Source organism: Haliotis rubra, unplaced genomic scaffold (assembly GCF_003918875.1).
Source record: "Haliotis rubra isolate DU_JTF1 unplaced genomic scaffold, ASM391887v1 Scf252, whole genome shotgun sequence".
In the NCBI taxonomy this organism is placed as follows: domain Eukaryota; kingdom Metazoa; phylum Mollusca; class Gastropoda; order Lepetellida; family Haliotidae; genus Haliotis; species Haliotis rubra.
This window is the reverse complement of record NW_025766581.1, coordinates 401,231-421,143: the sequence shown is the minus strand read 5'-3', so window position 1 is coordinate 421,143 and position 19,913 is coordinate 401,231. Positions and strand designations below refer to the sequence as shown.

Sequence of the window (19,913 nt, the reverse complement as noted above, 5' to 3'; positions counted from 1 at the left end):
GAGAGGGAGAACACAGGTGTGGAGGGACATGTAGAACACAGGTGTGGAGGATCCAGGGGAGGAAGACACATAGCATACAGGTGTAGAGGACATGTAGAACACAGGTGTCAAGGACATGTAGAACACAGGTGTGGAGGACATGTAGAACATAGGTGTAGACACATGGGATGGAGGACATGTAGAATGTATAAGGTATACACCATCTGCTTAAAGTGGAGAACATGTATAGCACATGGAGTGTTGCCAATGTCCTAATCATAACCAAAACGGGTCATGTTAATAAAAAGAATGACATGTATATATTTCATATTTTCAGTTTTAACATAACAATAACCTCAAACCATTCAGCTGAAGAAGATATTAGTGCACTGGCTGGCTGGTTGATAAATGTGTTCATGAGACAATTCTTTAAAAATTCAGAATTACCTTGCCAATGAGATTTGATCCATTGTCAGCTTTGATGAAAATATCATCCTCAATCCCTTCATGAAGAAGATATTGGTACGTGCATGGGGGACATTCTTTAAAATTCAGGGTAGGTTCCTGGCTGCTGGGTCACAGAGATACCTGGATCCTGGCACACAAGAGGAGATCATGAGATCATGAATTGATCCTCGCACAGTTAAGGGATGCAACTCAGACTGATAAAGTTATGTATTAATATGATATATATTCTTTTCTTGCTAACAATTTCATTATGTAACAATTATGATATTGGAGGGAACTTGCTGATGTATCAAAACTGGCTGATTTAACCCAAGCTTATTCTCTTATAGGAGGTGTGGTGAAAAGCAGTACAAACATACACAAATGTATGTAAAACATCATGTTAGTTGGCGGACTTGCTCATTGTTTGACTTTCTCTAAAAGATTAAGGTTTAAACCTCTCTGTCTTTCATTGTAGCAAGTTAGGTACATCATATTATCCTGACAACTGGTGTGACCTACAGTTATTTATGCTGAAGGGGTCGTCGGTATGAGTACTACACATGTCTATCCAAGGTACCTGTATACAGAGATGTACCCTTGCCAAAATCAGAATACAGGACAAGTCTATTCCATTGTGAAAAGCTTCTTTTTTGGCTCTGCAACCGTCAAACTGTAGATGCATTTGATTAGGTTACATGAGAAACGAGCAAACACTGTAATGAATATTTCGCGATGCACAGTATCACTTGCAATCAGCTGAACGAGAACAACTACAAATGGTTTCAGTTTTGGGTTGCAGAATATGGACTCATCCACCATTTAGGGAACATAGTGCGTTTCTGTATTTTGACTTATAGACTTCGTCCACAACTTCATGGAGATATGGACTTGTCCACTGTTTAGGAACATGAAGATGCGTTTCTGTATTTTTGACTTATAGACTTCGATCCACCACTTCTTGCCAGAATATGGACTCAAAGATCCACCGTTTTGCAGGAACATAGATGCGTTTCTGTATTCTGACTTATAAACTTCGTCCACCACTTTCATGCAAGAATATTACAGCTCGTCCATTGTTTAGGGAACATAGATGCGTTTCTGTATTTTGACTTCGTTTAGAGTACATTTCTGGATACAGATATGTACATTGGGTACATACCTAGGGTACATATCTGTAGTCGCTGTGCTGACAGTGACCCTTTTAATGTTATGTATTTACAGGCAGTTTTAGAAGTTATGAACTTAAGAATGAGTGAGTGAGCTTAGTTTTATGCCGCTTTTAGCAATAATCCAGCAATATCATGGCAGGGAATACCAGAAATGGGCTTCACACATTTTACCCATGTGGGGGATCGAACCCAGGTCTTCTGCATGACAAGCAACCGCTTTAACCACTAGGCTACCATATGAACTTAAGAAAGAAAACACACATTAATACGTTCTTTAATACAAACATTTTTAAATAACTTTTCAGACAAACTGTAACATGTTTTAAAGGGATTTTCAATTGAACCAAACAGTGATGAAACTTCATGATTGCAATATTCATTGCGTGGTCAATTTCTAATTATAAAATACCTGTATCCTGTATAAAGCCACAGAATGAACATGGGCAACAAACAACACATATAAGCCTCAATTATAGCGGCTGCATGCGGTGCTCACCACAATGATGACATATGTCGCCTCAATTACAGCAGCTGCGTGATGCTCTACCACAATGATGACATATCACCTCAATTTACCTTGGCTGCATCTTACTCATCCTGATGACATATAAGCCTCAGTATAGCGCTGCACGTACTCACCACAATGACATATAAGCCTCAGTACAGCGGCTGCGTAGTTGCTCACCACAATGATGACATATAAGCCTCAGGTATAGCGGCGCTGCGTACTCACCACAATGATGACATATAGCCTCAATTACAGCAGCTGCATCTACTCATCACAATGATGACATATCGCCTCCAGTATAGCGGCTGCACGTACTCACCACAATGATGACATATAAGCCTCAGTACAGCAGCTGCATCTTACTCATCACAATGATGACATATCACCTCAGTACAGCGGCTGCATCTTACTCATCACAATGATGACATATCACCTCAATTACCAAAGGAAGCTGCACATACTCATCACAATGATGACATATCACCTCAATTACAGCAGCTGCATGTAGTACTCACCACAATGATGACATATCACCTCAGTACAGCAGCTGCGTGATTGCTCACCACAATGATGACATATGCGCCTCAGTACAGCAGCTGCGTGTTGCTCACCACAATGATGACATATGTCGCCTTAGTATAGCGGCTGCACGTACTCCACCACAATGATGACATATCGCCTCCGGTACAGCGGCTGCATGTTACTCACCACAATGATGACATGCTCGCCTTAGTATAGCGGCTGCACGTACTCACCACAATGATGACATATCGCCTCAATTACAGCAGCTGCATGGTGCTCACCACAATGATGACATATAATGCCTCAATTACAGCAGCTGCGTGATGCTCACCACAATATTGACATGTCGCCTCAGTTACCTTGGCTGCATGTACTCACCACAATGATGACATATCATGCCTCAATTACAGCAGCTGCATGGTACTCACCACAATGATGACATATCACCTCCAGTACAGCAGCTGCATGCTGTTGCTCACCACAATGATGACATATCACCTCAGTATAGCAGCTGCACATACTCACCACAATGATGACATATCACCTCAGTACAGCAGCTGCATGTACTCACCACAATGATGACATATCACCTCAGTACAGCAGCTGCATGTACTCACCACAATGATGACATATCGCCTCAATTACAGCGGCTGCTTGTGCTAACCACAATGATGACATATCACCTCAATTACAGCAGCTGCGTGATTGCTCACCACAATGATGACATATCACCTCAGTACAGCAGCTGCATGTACTCACCACAATGATGACATATGGCCTCAATTGCAGCAGCGGCATGTACTCACCACAATGATGACATATCACCTCAATTGCAGCAGCTGCGTATTACTCACCACAATGATGACATATCAGCCTCAATTACAGCAGCTGCGTGTACTCACCACAATGATGACATATCACCTCAGTACAGCGGCTGCCGCGTTGCTCACCACAATGATGACATATCACCTCAGTTACAGCGGCTGCTTGTTGCTCACCACAATGATGACATATCATCTCAGTACAGGCTGCGCTGCACATACTCACCACAATGATGACATATCACCTCAGTACAGCGGCTGCGTTGCTCACCACAATGATGACATATCACCTCAGTACAGCGGCTGCTGCGGTGCTCACCACAATGATGACATATCACCTCAATACAGGAGCTGCACATACTCACCACAATGATGACATATCACCTCCAGTACAGCAGCTGCACGCGTACTCACCACCATGATGACATATCACCTCAGTACAGCAGCTGCATGGTACTCACCACAATGATGACATATCACCTCAATACAGCGGCTGCATGTGCTCACCACAATGATGACATATCGCCTCAATTACAGCGGCTGCGTGATGCTCACCACAATGATGACATATCACCTCAGTACAGCAGCTGCGTACTCACCACAATGATGACATATCAGCCTCAGTTACAGCGGCTGCTTGTGCTCACCACAATGATGACATATCACCTCAATTACAGCGGCTGCGTAATTGCTCACCACCACAATGATGACATATCGCCTCAATTACAGCGGCTGCGTGTGCTCTCACCACAATGATGACATATCGCCTCAATTACAGCAGCTGCGTGATGCTCACCACAATGATGACATATCGCCTCAATACAGCAGCTGCGTGCTGCTCACCACAATGATGACATATCACCTCAGGTACAGCGGCTGCGTGGTAATCACCACAATGATGACATATCACCTCAGTATAGCGGCTGCACGTACTCACCACAATGATGACATATCGCCTCAATTGCAGCGGCTGCGTGGTGCTCACCACAATGATGACATATCACCTCAATTACAGCGGCTGCGTGCGTGCTCACCACAATGATGACATATCGCCCTCAATTGTTAGCAGCTGCTTGTGCTCACCACAATGATGACATATCACCTCAATTACAGGGCTGCACATACTCACCACAGCGATGACATATCACCTCAGTTGCAGCGGCTGCACGTACTCACCACAATGATGACATATCACCTCAGTACAGCAGCTGCGTGTACTCACCACAATGATGACATATCACCTCAGTACAGCAGCTGCACAGTACTCACCACAATGATGACATATCGCCTCAGTACAGCGGCTGCGTGGTGCTCACCACAATGATGACATATCACCTCAATTGCAGCGGCTGCGTGATGCTCACCACAATGATGACATATCGCCTCAGTTTACAGCGGCTGCTTGTGGTCACCACAATGATGACATATCACCTCAGTACAGCAGCTGCGTGGTACTCACCACAATGATGACATATCGCCTCAATTACAGCAGCTGCGTGTTGCTCACCACAATGATGACATATCGCCTCAATTACAGCAGCTGCGTGATGCTCACCACAATGATGACATATCGCCTCAATTACAGCGGCTGCGTGGTGCTCACCACAATGATGACATATCACCTCATTACAGCGGCTGCGTAGTAATCACCACAATGATGACATATCACCTCAATTATGGCAGCTGCGTACTCACCACAATGATGACATATCGCCTCAATTACGAGCGGCTGCGTGTGCTACTCACCACAATGATGACATATCACCTCAGTACAGCGGCTGCGTGATTGCTCACCACAATGATGACATATCGGCCTCCTGCAGTACAGCAGCTGCGGTGCTCACCGATGTACCTAATGATGACATATCACCTCAATTTACAGCAGGCTGCATGTGCTCCACCACAATGATGACATATCACCTCAATTGCAGCAGCTGCGTGGTGCTCACCACAATGATGACATATCGCCTCAATTACAGCGGCGGCGTATGTGCTCACCACAATGATGACATATCACCTCAGTTGCAGCGGCTGCGTGGTACTCACCACAATGATGACATATCACCTCGAAATTTACAGCGGCTGCGCGTTGCTCACCACAATGATGACATATCACCTCAATTTACAGCGGCTGCGTGGTGCTCACCACAATGATGACATATCACCTCAATTGCAGCGGCTGCGGTGCTCACCACAATGATGACATATCACCTCAGTACAGCGGCTGCGTGATTGCTCACCACAATGATGACATATCGCCTCAGTACAGCGGCGTATTGCTCACCACAATGATGACATATCACCTCAATTGCAGCGGCTGCATGCGGTGCTCACCACAATGATGACATATCACCTCAGTACAGCGGCTGCGTTGCTCACCACAATGATGACATATCACCTCAGTACAGCGAAGGCATGTACTCACCACAATGATGACATATAAGCCTCAGTTACAGCGGCTGCGTAGTACTCACCACAATGATGACATATCACCTCAATTGCAGCGGCTGCGGTGCTCACCACAATGATGACATATCACCTCAATTACAGCGGCTGCTTGTGCTCCACCACAATGATGACATATCACCTCAGTTACAGGGCTGCACATACTCACCACAACGATGACATATCACCTCAGTACAGCGGCTGCGGTGCTCACCACAATGATGACATATCACCTCAATTTACAGCGGCTGCGCGTGCTCACCACAATGATGACATATCACCTCAGGTACAGGGCTGCACATACTCACCACAGCGATGACATATCACCTCAGTTACAGCGGCTGCACGTACTCACCACAATGATGACATATCACCTCAATTGCAGCGGCTGCGTAGTACTCCACCACAATGATGACATATCACCTCAATTACAGCAGCTGCACGTACTCACCACAATGATGACATATCGCCTCAAGTACAGCGGCTGCGTGGTGCTCACCACAATGATGACATATCACCTCAATTTGCAGCGGCTGCATGGTGCTCCACCACAATGATGACATATCGCCTCAATTGCAGCGGCTGCTTGTGCTCCACCACAATGATGACATATCACCTCAATTGCAGCGGCTGCATGGTACTCCACAATGATGACATATCACCTCAGTACAGCAGCTGCGTGGGTGCTCACCACAATGATGACATATCACCTCAGTACAGCGGCTGCATGTACTCCCACCACAATGATGACATATCACCTCAATTATAGCGGCTGCACGTACTCACCACAGCGATGACATATAAGCCTCAGTATAGCGGCTGCGTGGTTCTCCACCACAATGATGACATATCACCTCAATTACAGCAGGCTGCGTGATGCTCACCACAATGATGACATATCACCTCAATTACAGCGGCTGCGTGTTGCTCACCACAATGATGACATATCACCTCAATTACAGCGGCTGCTTGTGCTCACCACAATGATGACATATCACCTCAATTACAGCGGCTGCTTGTGCTCCGCCACAATGATGACATATCACCTCAATTGCAGCAGCTGCGTAGTGCTCACCACAATGATGACATATCACCTCAATTACAGCGGCTGCGTGTTACTCACCACAATGATGACATATCGCCTCAATACACAGCGGCTGCATGCGTGCTCACCACAATGATGACATATAAGCCTCAGTGCAGCGGCTGCGTGGTACTCACCACAACGATGACATATCACCTCAATTTTAGCGGCTGCGTTGCTCACCACAATGATGACATATCAGCCTCAATTACAGCGGCTGCACGTACTCACCACAATGATGACATATCACCTCAGTACAGCAGCTGCATGTACTCACCACAATGATGACATATCACCTCAGTACAGCAGCTGCACGTACTCACCACAATGATGACATATCACCTCAGTACAGCAGCTGCACATACTCACCACAATGATGACATATCACCTCAGTACAGCAGCTGCACATACTCACCACAATGATGACATATCACCTCAGTACAGCAGCTGCACATACTCACCACAATGATGACATATCACCTCAGTACAGCAGCTGCACATACTCACCACAATGATGACATATCACCTCAGTACAGCAGCTGCACATACTCACCACAATGATGACATATCGCTGGTTGTTTTTGTGCAGGTCTGCTTCAATGTCTGGCAGATCAGGGTATGTCGTGTTGTCATATGTCCAGTCAAGATGTGCTGCCATGTAGTCGATGTCGTTCCACTGGACATCCTATAGATCAATGGATTGGGTTGTTAAATGTTTTGTTTTATCTATCTACAGCATTAAATTCAATCAATTATGTAAATCTATTTGAAGAATTTAGTGTAGCAATTGACATCAGATCATACTGAATCTTCTTTGTTACTAATTCAAATAGCATGTGATCAAATTCAACGGTCAGACTTTGATATACACAATGTTTAAGGTATAAGTTTAGTTCAAACAATTCTATGCCATATATATGAGCCGATATCACTTCATAGACGGTGGTGCCATATATGTTGCATGAAGTGCTCCAAGATCTGCATGTATGTAATCTTTAAGACCTCTTGTGAAGAACAAACTGCAAACAAAGTTTTCCGGCCTCACTTATATCAACTGCCAAACACTGCTTCCATTCCTGGACAGTCTCAGCCCCTGTGAAGCATGCAGCATGCTCTGTGGTTGATCATGTGACTCCTTTGTCTGATCATTCTCCTCTTGGAGCTTAATCGTCATCCGTCTTAGAGGGTTAGGTCAGTCAAGCATCAATCGTGTGAGATAGGATAAGTATTGTAAATATACAATTTATAGCTAAAATTTCCAAATTTTAAAACTTATTCCATCTCATGTAGTGTACTTATCCCATGGTAGGTCAGTGGGCCACAGATTACCCAGTCAGAGGTCTCCCCAATACGTTGTTCAGATTGCTGATCCGTTTGTTGAATCTGCTTCCAACCAGCGGTTAGAGCACGCATCCATAATTAAAAATTCCTATTAGGTTGCGGTGAAACGTTCGGTGTATGATCTTATGATACTGGTAAGACTGGTTGCGACGAACTTTATAGTAGTTTGAAATAATTGTGTCCCACTATGTGATGGATTGACAAACCAAACGGGATCGCGGACCTAGCATGTCCTGCTGAACTGGAGCGAACGGTTGAACTGGAGCTGATATCCTCAGCGTTTATAGCCTGTAAATCAGATTCATAGGATAAAGAGACGGGAGACGTATCCAACTGAGCTGTGACCGTCAAAGATGGCTGATATACCTGCAATGCTGCAGACTGGATCGATGAATACATTGTCGACACACAACGGGACTGATCCAAGGGACGATCTTGAATGTCTTCTGTCTCCAACATAATCGATGTTGGCTCACACCCATTCTGAGTTTCGGGAACCACTACCACTCTGGATGCAACCAAAGGCTTGGGCGAAAACGCTTTAGGCCAAAACAAATGTCTCAGGTTCTCATCTAAATAGAGTCTGACAATACTTCAAGAAATTCTTTGCGCTCCACAATCTCCACGACCTCTGTGGTTTCTTAACTGGCCTGTCCTTCTTGGCCTTCTTATGAGCTGACGGACTTTGTTATAAGATGAAAACAGATCAAACATCAAGTGCTGGCATAGGTGGCAACGCGATTCCCAATCACAAAGACCGATGCAATCTATACAAGTGGAATGGGGATCGGCAGATGAGGAGACCTTCTTACACTCAGGACAATATTTCCTTTTCCTTAAAGAGGAATCTTCTTTTCCTATCTTTTTCTTTTACTTTGATGAAGAGAAACTGGTAATCAATATAACTCAAATACAATATGTCTGCACTGCAGTGCGACAAGAGAGAATGATCAGACACAGGAGTCACATGATCAACCACAGGGCATGCTGCATGCTTCACAGGAGCTGAGGCTATCCCAGAAAGGGAGCAGTAGGGAGTGTTGGGCGATTGGTACAAGCGAGTCTGGCAAGCTTCATTTGCAGTTTGTTTCCACTTAGCTGTCGAATCAAGAAAGAAAGTACACTACGTGAGATATGATAAGTTTAAAAATAAGGTATTTTGGTAGATGAATAAGGGATTTATATAAGCACATTCATAAGGTATTTTGACATATACTGAAGGTACTTTGTACATATGATATTTTAACACATAAAAAGGTTTTTGGGCACATATATTTTAGGTATTTTAGTACATGCATAAGATTTTTGGAAACATACATATGGCATTTTTGCAGCTCTGTTCCTTGCAATCACTTTCTTTAATTCTGCAGCATTGTTGTAGCCATATTTGCACATATGGAAGCCGAGTGACCAAAATGGCGGCAGAAACGGCCTCCCCACCAGGTTGGTGTACTGCTGCACGACCATGTCTGGCGTCGGCCCAATGAAGATGTAGAAGTCAAGAATACCACCCAAAGCTCGGTAGGTCACTGCACCAGTGCCATTAAATGGTTGGAAGTCAACCTCTGGAACCAAAACAGTAAGGTGTGAAGTTATTACTTGTAAAGGGAAATATTACAGACAATGTGGACATTACCTACCCAGCGAGGGCACACAGCGTTGAATCAGCGTTGAATCAGCGTTGAATTTTGGTTGTTTGGTTGATCAACCTTTCATAAGCGTTGATTCAACGTTTATCATCGCGACAAAGAAAGTTAGTCGACATTCGTTTAGTTGTCAGCGTTGTTTCAGCGTAAGGAACCAACAAATTGTCAACTAATTGTTTCCTTGGCAAAATTGATACATAATTCATATTGGTAATAGGTATCCAACTTAGCAACTATCATTTCGAACATTATTTTCATAAAAGATCAAGATCGAGGCTAGTGACAGATATAATCTTATATATTATTTTGATTGTGCATCGATCAGCGGACGGAAATATTAAGTAAATCGCAGTTTAGGTATAAAGTCATCAGTTATCCAAATTGCATTACATTTGATATTTTCCCACAAAACTGTGAAAATTGTATAATTCCCGACAATTTGCTTTCAAACACAAGCCAGATGTTGACCTTTTCGATCGCCCCTCGTTTGGCCATATCGGACATCGCGCACAATTATTATTGTAGCGCAAAGGCAGCTGATCGTTGTCAGTTCACTTTGGCGAAGTTCAACTCAATATCGTTCTATTTCACCATCTTCACGGCATGCTGGTGTTTATTTGGTAAGTAAGTCCTTCATGTACAATGAAAGCGTAGGAATGCCGTTTAAATCTAGCAGTAGCAAGAAACTCGAATTAGGGCTCATGTTTTATCTCACAAGGTTACCGGGTATGTCACAGTACATGTTTCTCAAAATTTAGTGGAAGCCCGTGTTTCCATGAACTTGTTTTGTTATTTTTCAATATATTTGCATGCACTTAAGGGGTGGGGGTGTGGGGGTGTGTGTAATTCACATTGTACATAAAAATCAACATCACCCAAAAGCCATACATTATGAGCGATCCCTAAGGGCAGCTATACAAAATCGGATAGAATTAATCAACATTTTATATTGCATCCCATTATTATGAACATTTGTTCGTTTGAATAGATCTATCAGTAAATGATGCATTGAGCACGCCCTGAACCCTGTCAACGAAAATTTTCACTTGAGCAATTTTCCTTTTCGGATTTTGTTAACTGTTACATTTAAAATGTCTTGTGAAAGTCTTTGAAGGATGAAATTGTATGTAATTTATTTGAACTTTTATTTATTTACAAAAGTGTAACTTCACTAATGATTCTTTGATGGGACAATTAACAAAACTGCACCCACAGAATTTCATTCTTACACTTGTTTGGAAGGGATATGATAATTCATGTCTCGTAAAGGTTAAAATCTTACATACAAAAGAAGTAATTTTAATGTAAGGAACATTTAATTATGAAATAAGATTATGTCAATGGAATTTGCAGAAATCTCATCTTGAAGACTGGGTGGCAGCAATTTTGTGGATCACATAAAAGGAGCAAGGCTAAGGTAACACGTTTTTAACATTTCACTTGTTTCCAGTATATCCACCACAAAGTTTAAGAGAAAGATGATAATGCTCTTTCATTACCACCTGTTTTGAATATTTGTGATAATGTTTGGTCTTTTTTGGTGATAAAAGTTGGTCTTTATTTTCATTTATAGGTTAAGGTTGATCATTTAAGAGAAAAAATTGACAATGATTTCTCCCCGGAGATGTTAGTTTAATGAACACTCCCTTGCTTGGCTTATATTGTTTTTAGCCGTAAACAGCTGGATGCAAGATAGCACGAGAGGACAGAAGTCATACATTTATAGATATATAGAGATGTTTATTGCTGGGAAACACACTCTTCAGGTATTTGGTCAGCTGTAGAATTTGAATATGATGTTTTATTATTGTCAAAGGGTAGGTTTTTCATTATTTGTGCAATCTAATATGTGTGCAGTGAAACATACTGAGATTTTGAAGAGTCCATTATTTAAAGTACAGGTGTTGTTAGATATCAGCATTTTATGTACATGTTAAGGGGTGGGGTGTGTGTTGGGGTGTGTGTGTGTAATTCATTGTACATAAAATCAACATCACCCAAAAGCCATACATTATGAATCGATCCCTAAGGCTATACAAAATCGGATAGAATTAATCAACATTTTATATTGCATCCCATTATTATGAACATTTGTTCAGTTTGAATAGATCTATCAGTAAAATGATGCATTGAGCACTTCTGAACCCTGTCAACGAAAAATTTTCTTACTTGAGCAATTTTCCCTTTTTGGATTTTGTTAACTGTTACATTTTAAAATGTCTTGTGAAAGTCTTTGAAGGATGAAATTGTATATAATTTATTTGAACTTTTATTTATTTATTACAAAAAGTGTAACTTCACTAATGATTCTTTGATGGGACAAATTAACAAAACTGCACCCACAGAATTTCATTCTTACACTTTGTTTGGAAGGGATATGATAATTCATGTCTCGTAAAGGTTAAAATCTTACATACAAAGAAGTAATTTTAATGTAAGGAACATTTAATTATGAAATAAGATTATGTCAATGGAATTTGCAGAAATCTCATCTTGAAGACTGGGTGGCAGCAATTTTGTGGATCACATAAAAGGAGCAAGGCTAAGGTAACACGCTTTTAACATTTCACTTGTTTCCAGTATATCCACCACAAAGTTTAAGAGAAAGATGATAATGCTCTTTCATTACCACCTGTTTTGAATATTTGTGATAATGTTTGGTCTTTTGGTGATAAAAGTTGGTCTTTATTTTCATTTATAGGTTAAGGTTGATCATTTAAGAAAAAAATTGACAATGATTTCTCCCGGAGATGTTAGTTTAATGAACACTCCTTGCTTGGCGCCATATTGTTTTTCGCCGTAAACAGCTGGATGCAAGATAGCACGAGAGGACAGAAGTCATACATTTATAGATATATAGAGATGTTTATTGCTGGGAAACACACTCTTCAGGTATTTGGTCAGCTGTAGAATTTGAATATGATGTTTTTATTATTGTCAAAGGGTAGGTTTTTCATTATTTGTGCAATCTAATATGTGTGCAGTGAAACATACTGAGATTTTTGAAGAGTCCATTATTTAAAAGTACAGGTGTTGTTAGATATCAGCATTTTATGTACATGTTCCCTTGTTAAGATCATCTATCGAGTATATTAGAGAGAAGGTGTATATTTGTAGTGTTTTAAATCAGAGTTATTTTCAGTGTATGACCTACATTTCAATATGTTTTGGCCACCTGTCACCCTTTGGTCAAATAGAGTAGGACTTCCATTTCTTGGAATTGAGAGTCAGAGATGCACTGTTTCCAAGAATTCATGTGTGCCAGCGATGTTTGTTTACTGAGTACATTTAAGTCTTTTTGAGTGTAGATTGGAGTTGTAAGAGATGTTATTCAATGTCTTATTATTCAGGGTATGATAGATTATTTCTGGCAATGTAGAGTTTAATCTCATTATTTTATTGTTCATGATTCAGAGAAGCATAGTTATAGACGTCATGATAATAATGCATACACATAATTCATTATATGAGAGATTTTCTAAAAGCGTTCCTATAAGAGATTAAGTGTAAACATTTATGAATTATATAAAAGTTATTTATCTGAGTTTTATGAGGAGTACAAATGACAAAGAGAGAGAGAGTAGATAATAGAGAATATATTGCATACCTATGAGAGCTCATTATTGTTTTCTAGAACTCCATGATCCATACTTCCTTGTGTTTGGGAACAAATGGTGTTGGGAGACCTCCCACAATAGACTTGTTCTTTGACCTGTGAACCACCACCCATTTTGTTTTCTTATCATTTAATGTAAAATGGCTTTTGTTACAATCTATGACTCCTGTTAGCAAAATTGCTACATCAGTTCAACTCCTATTAATTTGAAATAATCATTTCCGAGAATCTCTAAAGAAAACTAAATCTGACAGAATAACAACAATCTTCCATTGTTTTGCAGGACAATGTCAAACAATTTGATGTCAAGAATGAATGTTGATGGGCAAAACGGCAAGTTTTCTTTTTAAGAATACAAGGTTGTATTCAATCATCTCTGGTAAGTTAATTACCAAGTGCAGCATTTTCATCATGACCATAGCAAATAATATATGACAGTAAAGCATCGTCCTAATTCATCCTATCGGTAATTCATAGTCTAATTAAGTAATCAACTTGCAAATTGAGGGATTTTCTTTGAAAATGTTTAAGAAAAAACTTCCATTTCTTAGGTTGAAAATATAAATTGTTTACACTTTTCGTCATATTTTGTATTGATGCTGTTCATATGTTCACATGCCAAGTTACAGCAGTGAAATGAACCTTTCAAGTGATTGATTAAACAAATACTTGAATCATTTAAGACAATATATCTTCCATATAACTTATTCATGTATTTAAATATAAAATTTCAGAATGTGTCCTATCTCAAGGGAATGAGATGGGAATGCATCCAAGCAAATTTCAAGAAAGAGTTAGGAACGCTTCTGAAGTATCCACCCTGACCGCCAGGCAGGAGTGGCAAAACTAAGAGGAGCTGATAATTGTGTTTTGGAGTTGTAACTGTGTTGAAAAAAAAATCTGGACTGTGGTATTGAAATTGGTGGCGTAAATGTCACTTTGATGCTATGTGCAGATGATATTGTGTTATTAGCACAACAGAGATCACCTACAGACTATGTCATGTGTGATGTTTTACATTATGCATTAAACCACGCTTTCTGTGTGTGCGTGTGTGTTCATAAAGATTTCATGAAAAGTGACTTGTTTTATGTGCTGTCTTCAGGTATAGTTCCTGGTCATCTTGGATCCCTTTCATGGTGAAAGTAATTGCATTGTGTTTATTCAGGGGGTCTGTCTAACAGCTGAAATTCAGACAAAATGTCTTCTCTTCGGGACAATTTTCACCTTTTCAAGGTAACAATACAACAGTAAATAGTTTTTCTTAATTTGGAATACTCTTTTCTTCTTACTGGAATTATATATCCAACTGACATAAAACTTAAATGAACATTATATTGAATGTGGAATTTGAACCAAGTATTTTATCAGGTAAATATTTTTACTGCAATTTTCTGTTTGAACACTGTTTATTACAGGTAGCTTTTGGGTATTTTAGCTGGATGCAGGAGTTTGGTGCTACTTTATTGTAGTTTAAAGATGAAGTGCGAGTCTATTTACAAGAAAGCGTGAATACCTCCAGACACAAACTCCACGAACAACCCATTTTCAACGCTAATAATATGTCAGACTTCAACATTGATTCCATCGCCGGATATCTACGCCAAAAACTTTCATATACAACCTATTTTCAATCTATTTTTTCAACGCTGAGGATCAACCCTATTCTCAACGCTGATAATCGGTCAAACTTCAACGTTGATTCCATGTCGGATATCTACGCCAAAAAGAACTTCTTCATATACAACCTATTTTCAATCTATTTTCAACGCTGAGGATCAACCTATTCTCAACGCTTGAAACAACGTTGATGTGCCTGCTGGGTAGTGATAATATACTAGCAAGAAGGGCAACTACATACATGGGCATCCCACGTTTAATGATATTCTGATTAATAAGAGGCTCATGTACCAAATATCCTCACCTTTCATTTAGTTATGAGGTAGAGTTGTAAATTGTGGAACAGCGTTGCAATTGTATTACATTGTTCAGTTTGAGGCAGTGGTGTGCCTGTTACAATGTTGAGACTGGGAGAGTTGTTTAGAAGTCACCAGATCACCTAGAATATTCCCGGTATTCTGACCAAGCAGCTTAGGGTAAGTGACAGAACAGAAACTTCTGGGAGCTTTGTATATATATACAGTCAAATCCCGATGAGTCGAGGCCGGTGTCTCGAATATTATGCATAACTCGAAGTACCTGTCGGTCCCGACCATTCCCTGTTATAGTTGTCATCATTTGAATACCGGTTACACGAATTCGTCTCATAAATACACACGATGACTCGAGAAGGAAATTTGGTCCCACGAGATTCAAACAACAGCAATCTTGTATACATAAGCAGAAGTCAGTCAATGAGAAGTTGGTGTAGCAAACTGATCCAATTAACAAACCAGCGCGGCTCACACCTTTCCGCCATTGACGGGTGAGTTCAAAAGGCAGATTAGTGATTTTACGGAAATCACTGTCTGTGCTAATCAGACTGGAACTGATAAGGTGCCCCTATTAGTGATAGGGAAATCATTAGGTAAACAAATGCTTAGGGTGGAGGAATTAGGACTGGATCATCTTTTTTTCTACCCTCATAGACATACCTATGTCTGGAAAAAAACCGATAAGTCCAATTTATTACTTGGTCCCCAGCAATTCGACTCATCGGGATTTGACTGTATATACATATACAGAGGTAAGCTCTATCTGGGTAATCTCATATTACATCTCACATTACAAGGAGACTAGCAGTTACTTTTCATCTAGGATTCCCAGGCCAGGTCTACTTTAGAAGCTTGACTACAGTTGCAGCGAGGTGGATATTTTCATTACTGTCTTTAATGCTGTTACCACTGCTTTATATTGTATTGCCATTGTGCATGTGCTAACTAAACAAAAATTTAATATTTTACCTCAAATATTCAAAAAACTGAATATAAAAGGAATACAATATGAATTTATCCAAGTCAGCACTTTAGTTTTCAAAAGAATATTCATATTCCATAAAAAAAGAAGATGTCACAAGCATGCCTTACAGGCCACTGATCCAGAGCAATTGATGTTTATCGCCAACGGTCTAATTACGGTGTATCACCTTATCGCATAGTAGACTGTTAAAAGACACATGACATGGAGCAGGATTATTTACCAGCTGCAGATGAATGGCATATCGTTCTATTATGTGGATATTGATGGATACATTCCAGAACAAGGTAATAGCCTGACATTGTTGCTATAACTTGAGTCTGTTTTAATTTTAATATTTGCATCTTGTTTTTATTCATTTGTTGTAGCATTCAGCAGAATCTGTATGACAGACAACATACACTAGGTCATACTTAGGGCATGTGTGTGAAATATGATTCACATTGACAATCTATACAATGTCTAGATATTAAAGACATGTTATAAATTCACTATAAGTATAAGCAGATCGTATGCTTTTTTATTTAGTTTCAAAATGCATACAAATATGATAATAAACTTATTTGGATTAAAAGACAAAATATAAAGACGTACATTGACTTTGTTATTTTTCTGTCCTAACAGTTTTTACCACTGGCAGATGATTAAACTTCAAAGCGTTTTCATTTGTTTTCATAACAATGAAGTAAAAACTTTGTTGATCAGTCTATACTTATGCTATCAATTAGGCATGGTGGTATGCAGCAGAGGTCATGAACCAGTCAATTAACTGGGGATATCATCCGGTACTCACGGAAGAAAAACAATAAAAAAGCAACAACCAGTCCACGGAAATTGCTCTGGATCAACGCCCTTTAAAACAAATCTAGGATATCAAATTGTCAACCAATCAGTTGACACACTCAGAGTTATGTCCCTTTTGTAAGCATGACTAAGACTTTGTAAGTGCATTTCTGCAAGCATATCACTGAGTGCAATATATGTGAACCTCATGTAGGTTTTACTGTGAAAGCTTTTGATCTTATGTTTATGACAGTAAAGGTTTATAATGTAATGAACAATATTGTGAGGCTTGAAAACTATAAATATAAAGCAAATAGTCTCTGTGTTTCATTTTACCATAGTAATACTAGAGCTTAACACTAGGTACTTGTTGTTGTAGAACATTCTTTTCTTGAAGAGTCTTACCCATAGCGTTACTGTTCAGTAGGAACACCCCATGTGCATTGTGCTGCTCGTCCATGTTCAGGTAAAAAGGATGGGCCCCATACAGGTTCAAGTTTGGCTAACAGAAAACAAACATAACATTACATATATTATCCATGTTTAGGTAAAGATGGTGGGCTAGAAACCAATGGGGAGGCACTATAAACACGTATTTGAATATCCAGAAGGCGACGCGGCTCATTACCACACACATTGAACGTACACTGTCATGTACCATATCAATATTCAGAAATAAAAAATTCAGTATTTCTTATTTCTCAGTCGTCCAGGCTGATTTCTTTTAAATGAGGAAAATATACAGATTTGCCGAGTTTTAAGATAGCTAGACTATTATCAAGTATTGATAAACCAATGCCATCAGCTACCTCTGGGGGTTGATCTCGGTTCCAGAACACCATTTTCTTCCAGTTTGTGTCCAGTTTGAAGCCTGACCGGTGTTCTCCAAAGCCATACACATTGGAGGTGGTCAGTGCAGTCCCGATCTGAAGGTACTGGTCAGCAAATATCAATGGGGACACGCCAGTTGAGTCAAACCTGTTCACAAATAAACACAAATATCAGTAAAGAAATCAAACAAAAGCCCTGTGTGTGTAAACACATTAAAAGCATGCCCCAGATGTACACCTATATCACTGGTACTCACATCTATGTCTAAGGTAGGGCAGGGATTTATTTTGATTTCAAACAAGTGCCTTTGGCAAGAAAATTAGAATATTGATATTGTTTGAAACTGACTTAATCAAACTCTGACAGGTAACAGGTCAAGTCTAACAGGTAAAGGGTCAACTCTGACAGTGAATCCAGTTGGTATATGACCACATGGTGGCCACATGTACACGCGGCAAACACCTAGTTGTGGGTACAGCAACGTGCAGTAAAACTTGGACAAAGTACTGTGACTATGTGTCCCAGTCCACCCAGCTGTGAATAGCTACCTCAGTAGGATGGGAATGCCACAATAGCTCGGGTGAGCCTAGTGGCTGCAAGAGTTGTATGCTCCTCAAGGAGTTGAGATTGACAATACGATGTGCCGCTGAGATTGACATCCAGTGAACGAGAGAAAAACTAAAGCCTTTGAACTCTGAGAGGGTAATAAAGGGTCAACTCTGACAGTGAATGGGGCAACTCTGACAGTGAAGGGGTCAGCTCTGTCAGTGATGGGGTCAGCCTGTCAGTGAAGGGTCAGCCTCTGTCAGTGAAGGGGTCAACTCTGTCAGTGAAAGGGTCAGCTCTGTCAGTGAAGGGTCAGCTCTGTCAGTGAAGGGTCAGCTCTGTCAGTAAAGGGGTCAACTCTGACAGTGAAGGGCCAGCTCTGTCAGTGAAGGGGTCAACTCTGTCAGTGAAGGGGTCAACTCTGTCAGTGAAGGGGTCAACTCTGTCAGTGAAGGGGTCAGCTCTGTCAGTGAAGGGGTCAACTCTGTCAGTGAAGGGGTCAACTCTGTCAGTGAAGGGGTCAACTCTGTCAGTGAAGGGGTCAACTCTTGTCAGTGAAGGGGTCAACTCTGTCAGTGAAGGGGTCAACTCTGTCAGTGAAGGGGTCAACTCTGTCAGTGAAGGGGTCAACTCTGTCAGTGAAGGGGTCAACTCTGTCAGTGAAGGGGTCAGCTCTGTCAGTAAAGGGTCAACTCTGACAGTGAAGGGGTCAGCTCTGTCAGTGAAGGGGTCAGCTCTGTCAGTAAAGGGATCAACTCTGTCAGTGAAGGGGTAAGAGTATGTACAGTGTTTCCTCAGACAAATCCACTTTTACAGGCTTTGTTCTCCTTGTTTACAAAGTCAAAGGATGCATAATACATTGGTGAGTAATGGAAGTAAATCTGAGATCACGACAGAAATTCCTTACAATATTTGTCCTGTTGACAGCCGTCCTGATGATTATCCCAAAGGGGTTCCTGGCCAGCTTGATGTCAAAATCTGTATCTGACCCTCCACCACTCTCTTCCTTTTGTGTTTCAATGGGAACCTCGTATCTTGAAGTGGTTGTATCATAGATCTGTCAAACAAAAATAAACAATGGATGCAAGAATATATTCGTGACATTATGTAGATTATGACATCAGCGTGATAGTCAGATTGTACATATCTGGCAATACATCAAAGTGCTGCAACATAACCTTAGTTATGATTATAAATATTTCATATTTACAAAGCCAAATCTGCAATTAAAATGTCACAATGCTAGGATATATTTC

At 40.6% G+C, this 19,913-nt stretch overlaps 1 protein-coding gene across 1 annotated transcript; it reads right to left on the bottom strand.

Moving 5' to 3' along the window:
• Positions 1-523: 523 nt before the first annotated feature.
• LOC124279589 (lysosomal alpha-glucosidase-like) lies at positions 524-19,583 on the bottom strand. The gene is made up of 6 exons (XM_046715431.1): positions 19,565-19,583; positions 18,090-18,258; positions 17,686-17,782; positions 9,637-9,884; positions 7,532-7,663; positions 524-574 (listed from the first exon to the last, which is right to left on the bottom strand). Exons 2-6 carry the CDS (start codon positions 18,120-18,122, stop codon positions 524-526), a joined length of 561 nt encoding a protein of 186 aa, XP_046571387.1. The 5' UTR covers positions 18,123-18,258; positions 19,565-19,583.
• Positions 19,584-19,913: the final 330 nt, after the last annotated feature.

Excerpts from the sequence above, each read along its gene's own strand:
- LOC124279589 (XM_046715431.1), bottom strand. The coding sequence starts at position 18,122 with ATGGTGTTCTGGAACCGAGATCAACCCCCAGAG. Across the intron at positions 9,885-17,685 it reads ACTGAACAGTAACGCTATGG|AGGTTGACTTCCAACCATTT; the intron begins GTAAGACTCTTC and ends TTTTGGTTCCAG. Across the intron at positions 7,664-9,636 it reads GAGCTGCAAAAATGCCATAT|GATGTCCAGTGGAACGACAT; the intron begins GTATGTTTCCAA and ends ATTGATCTATAG.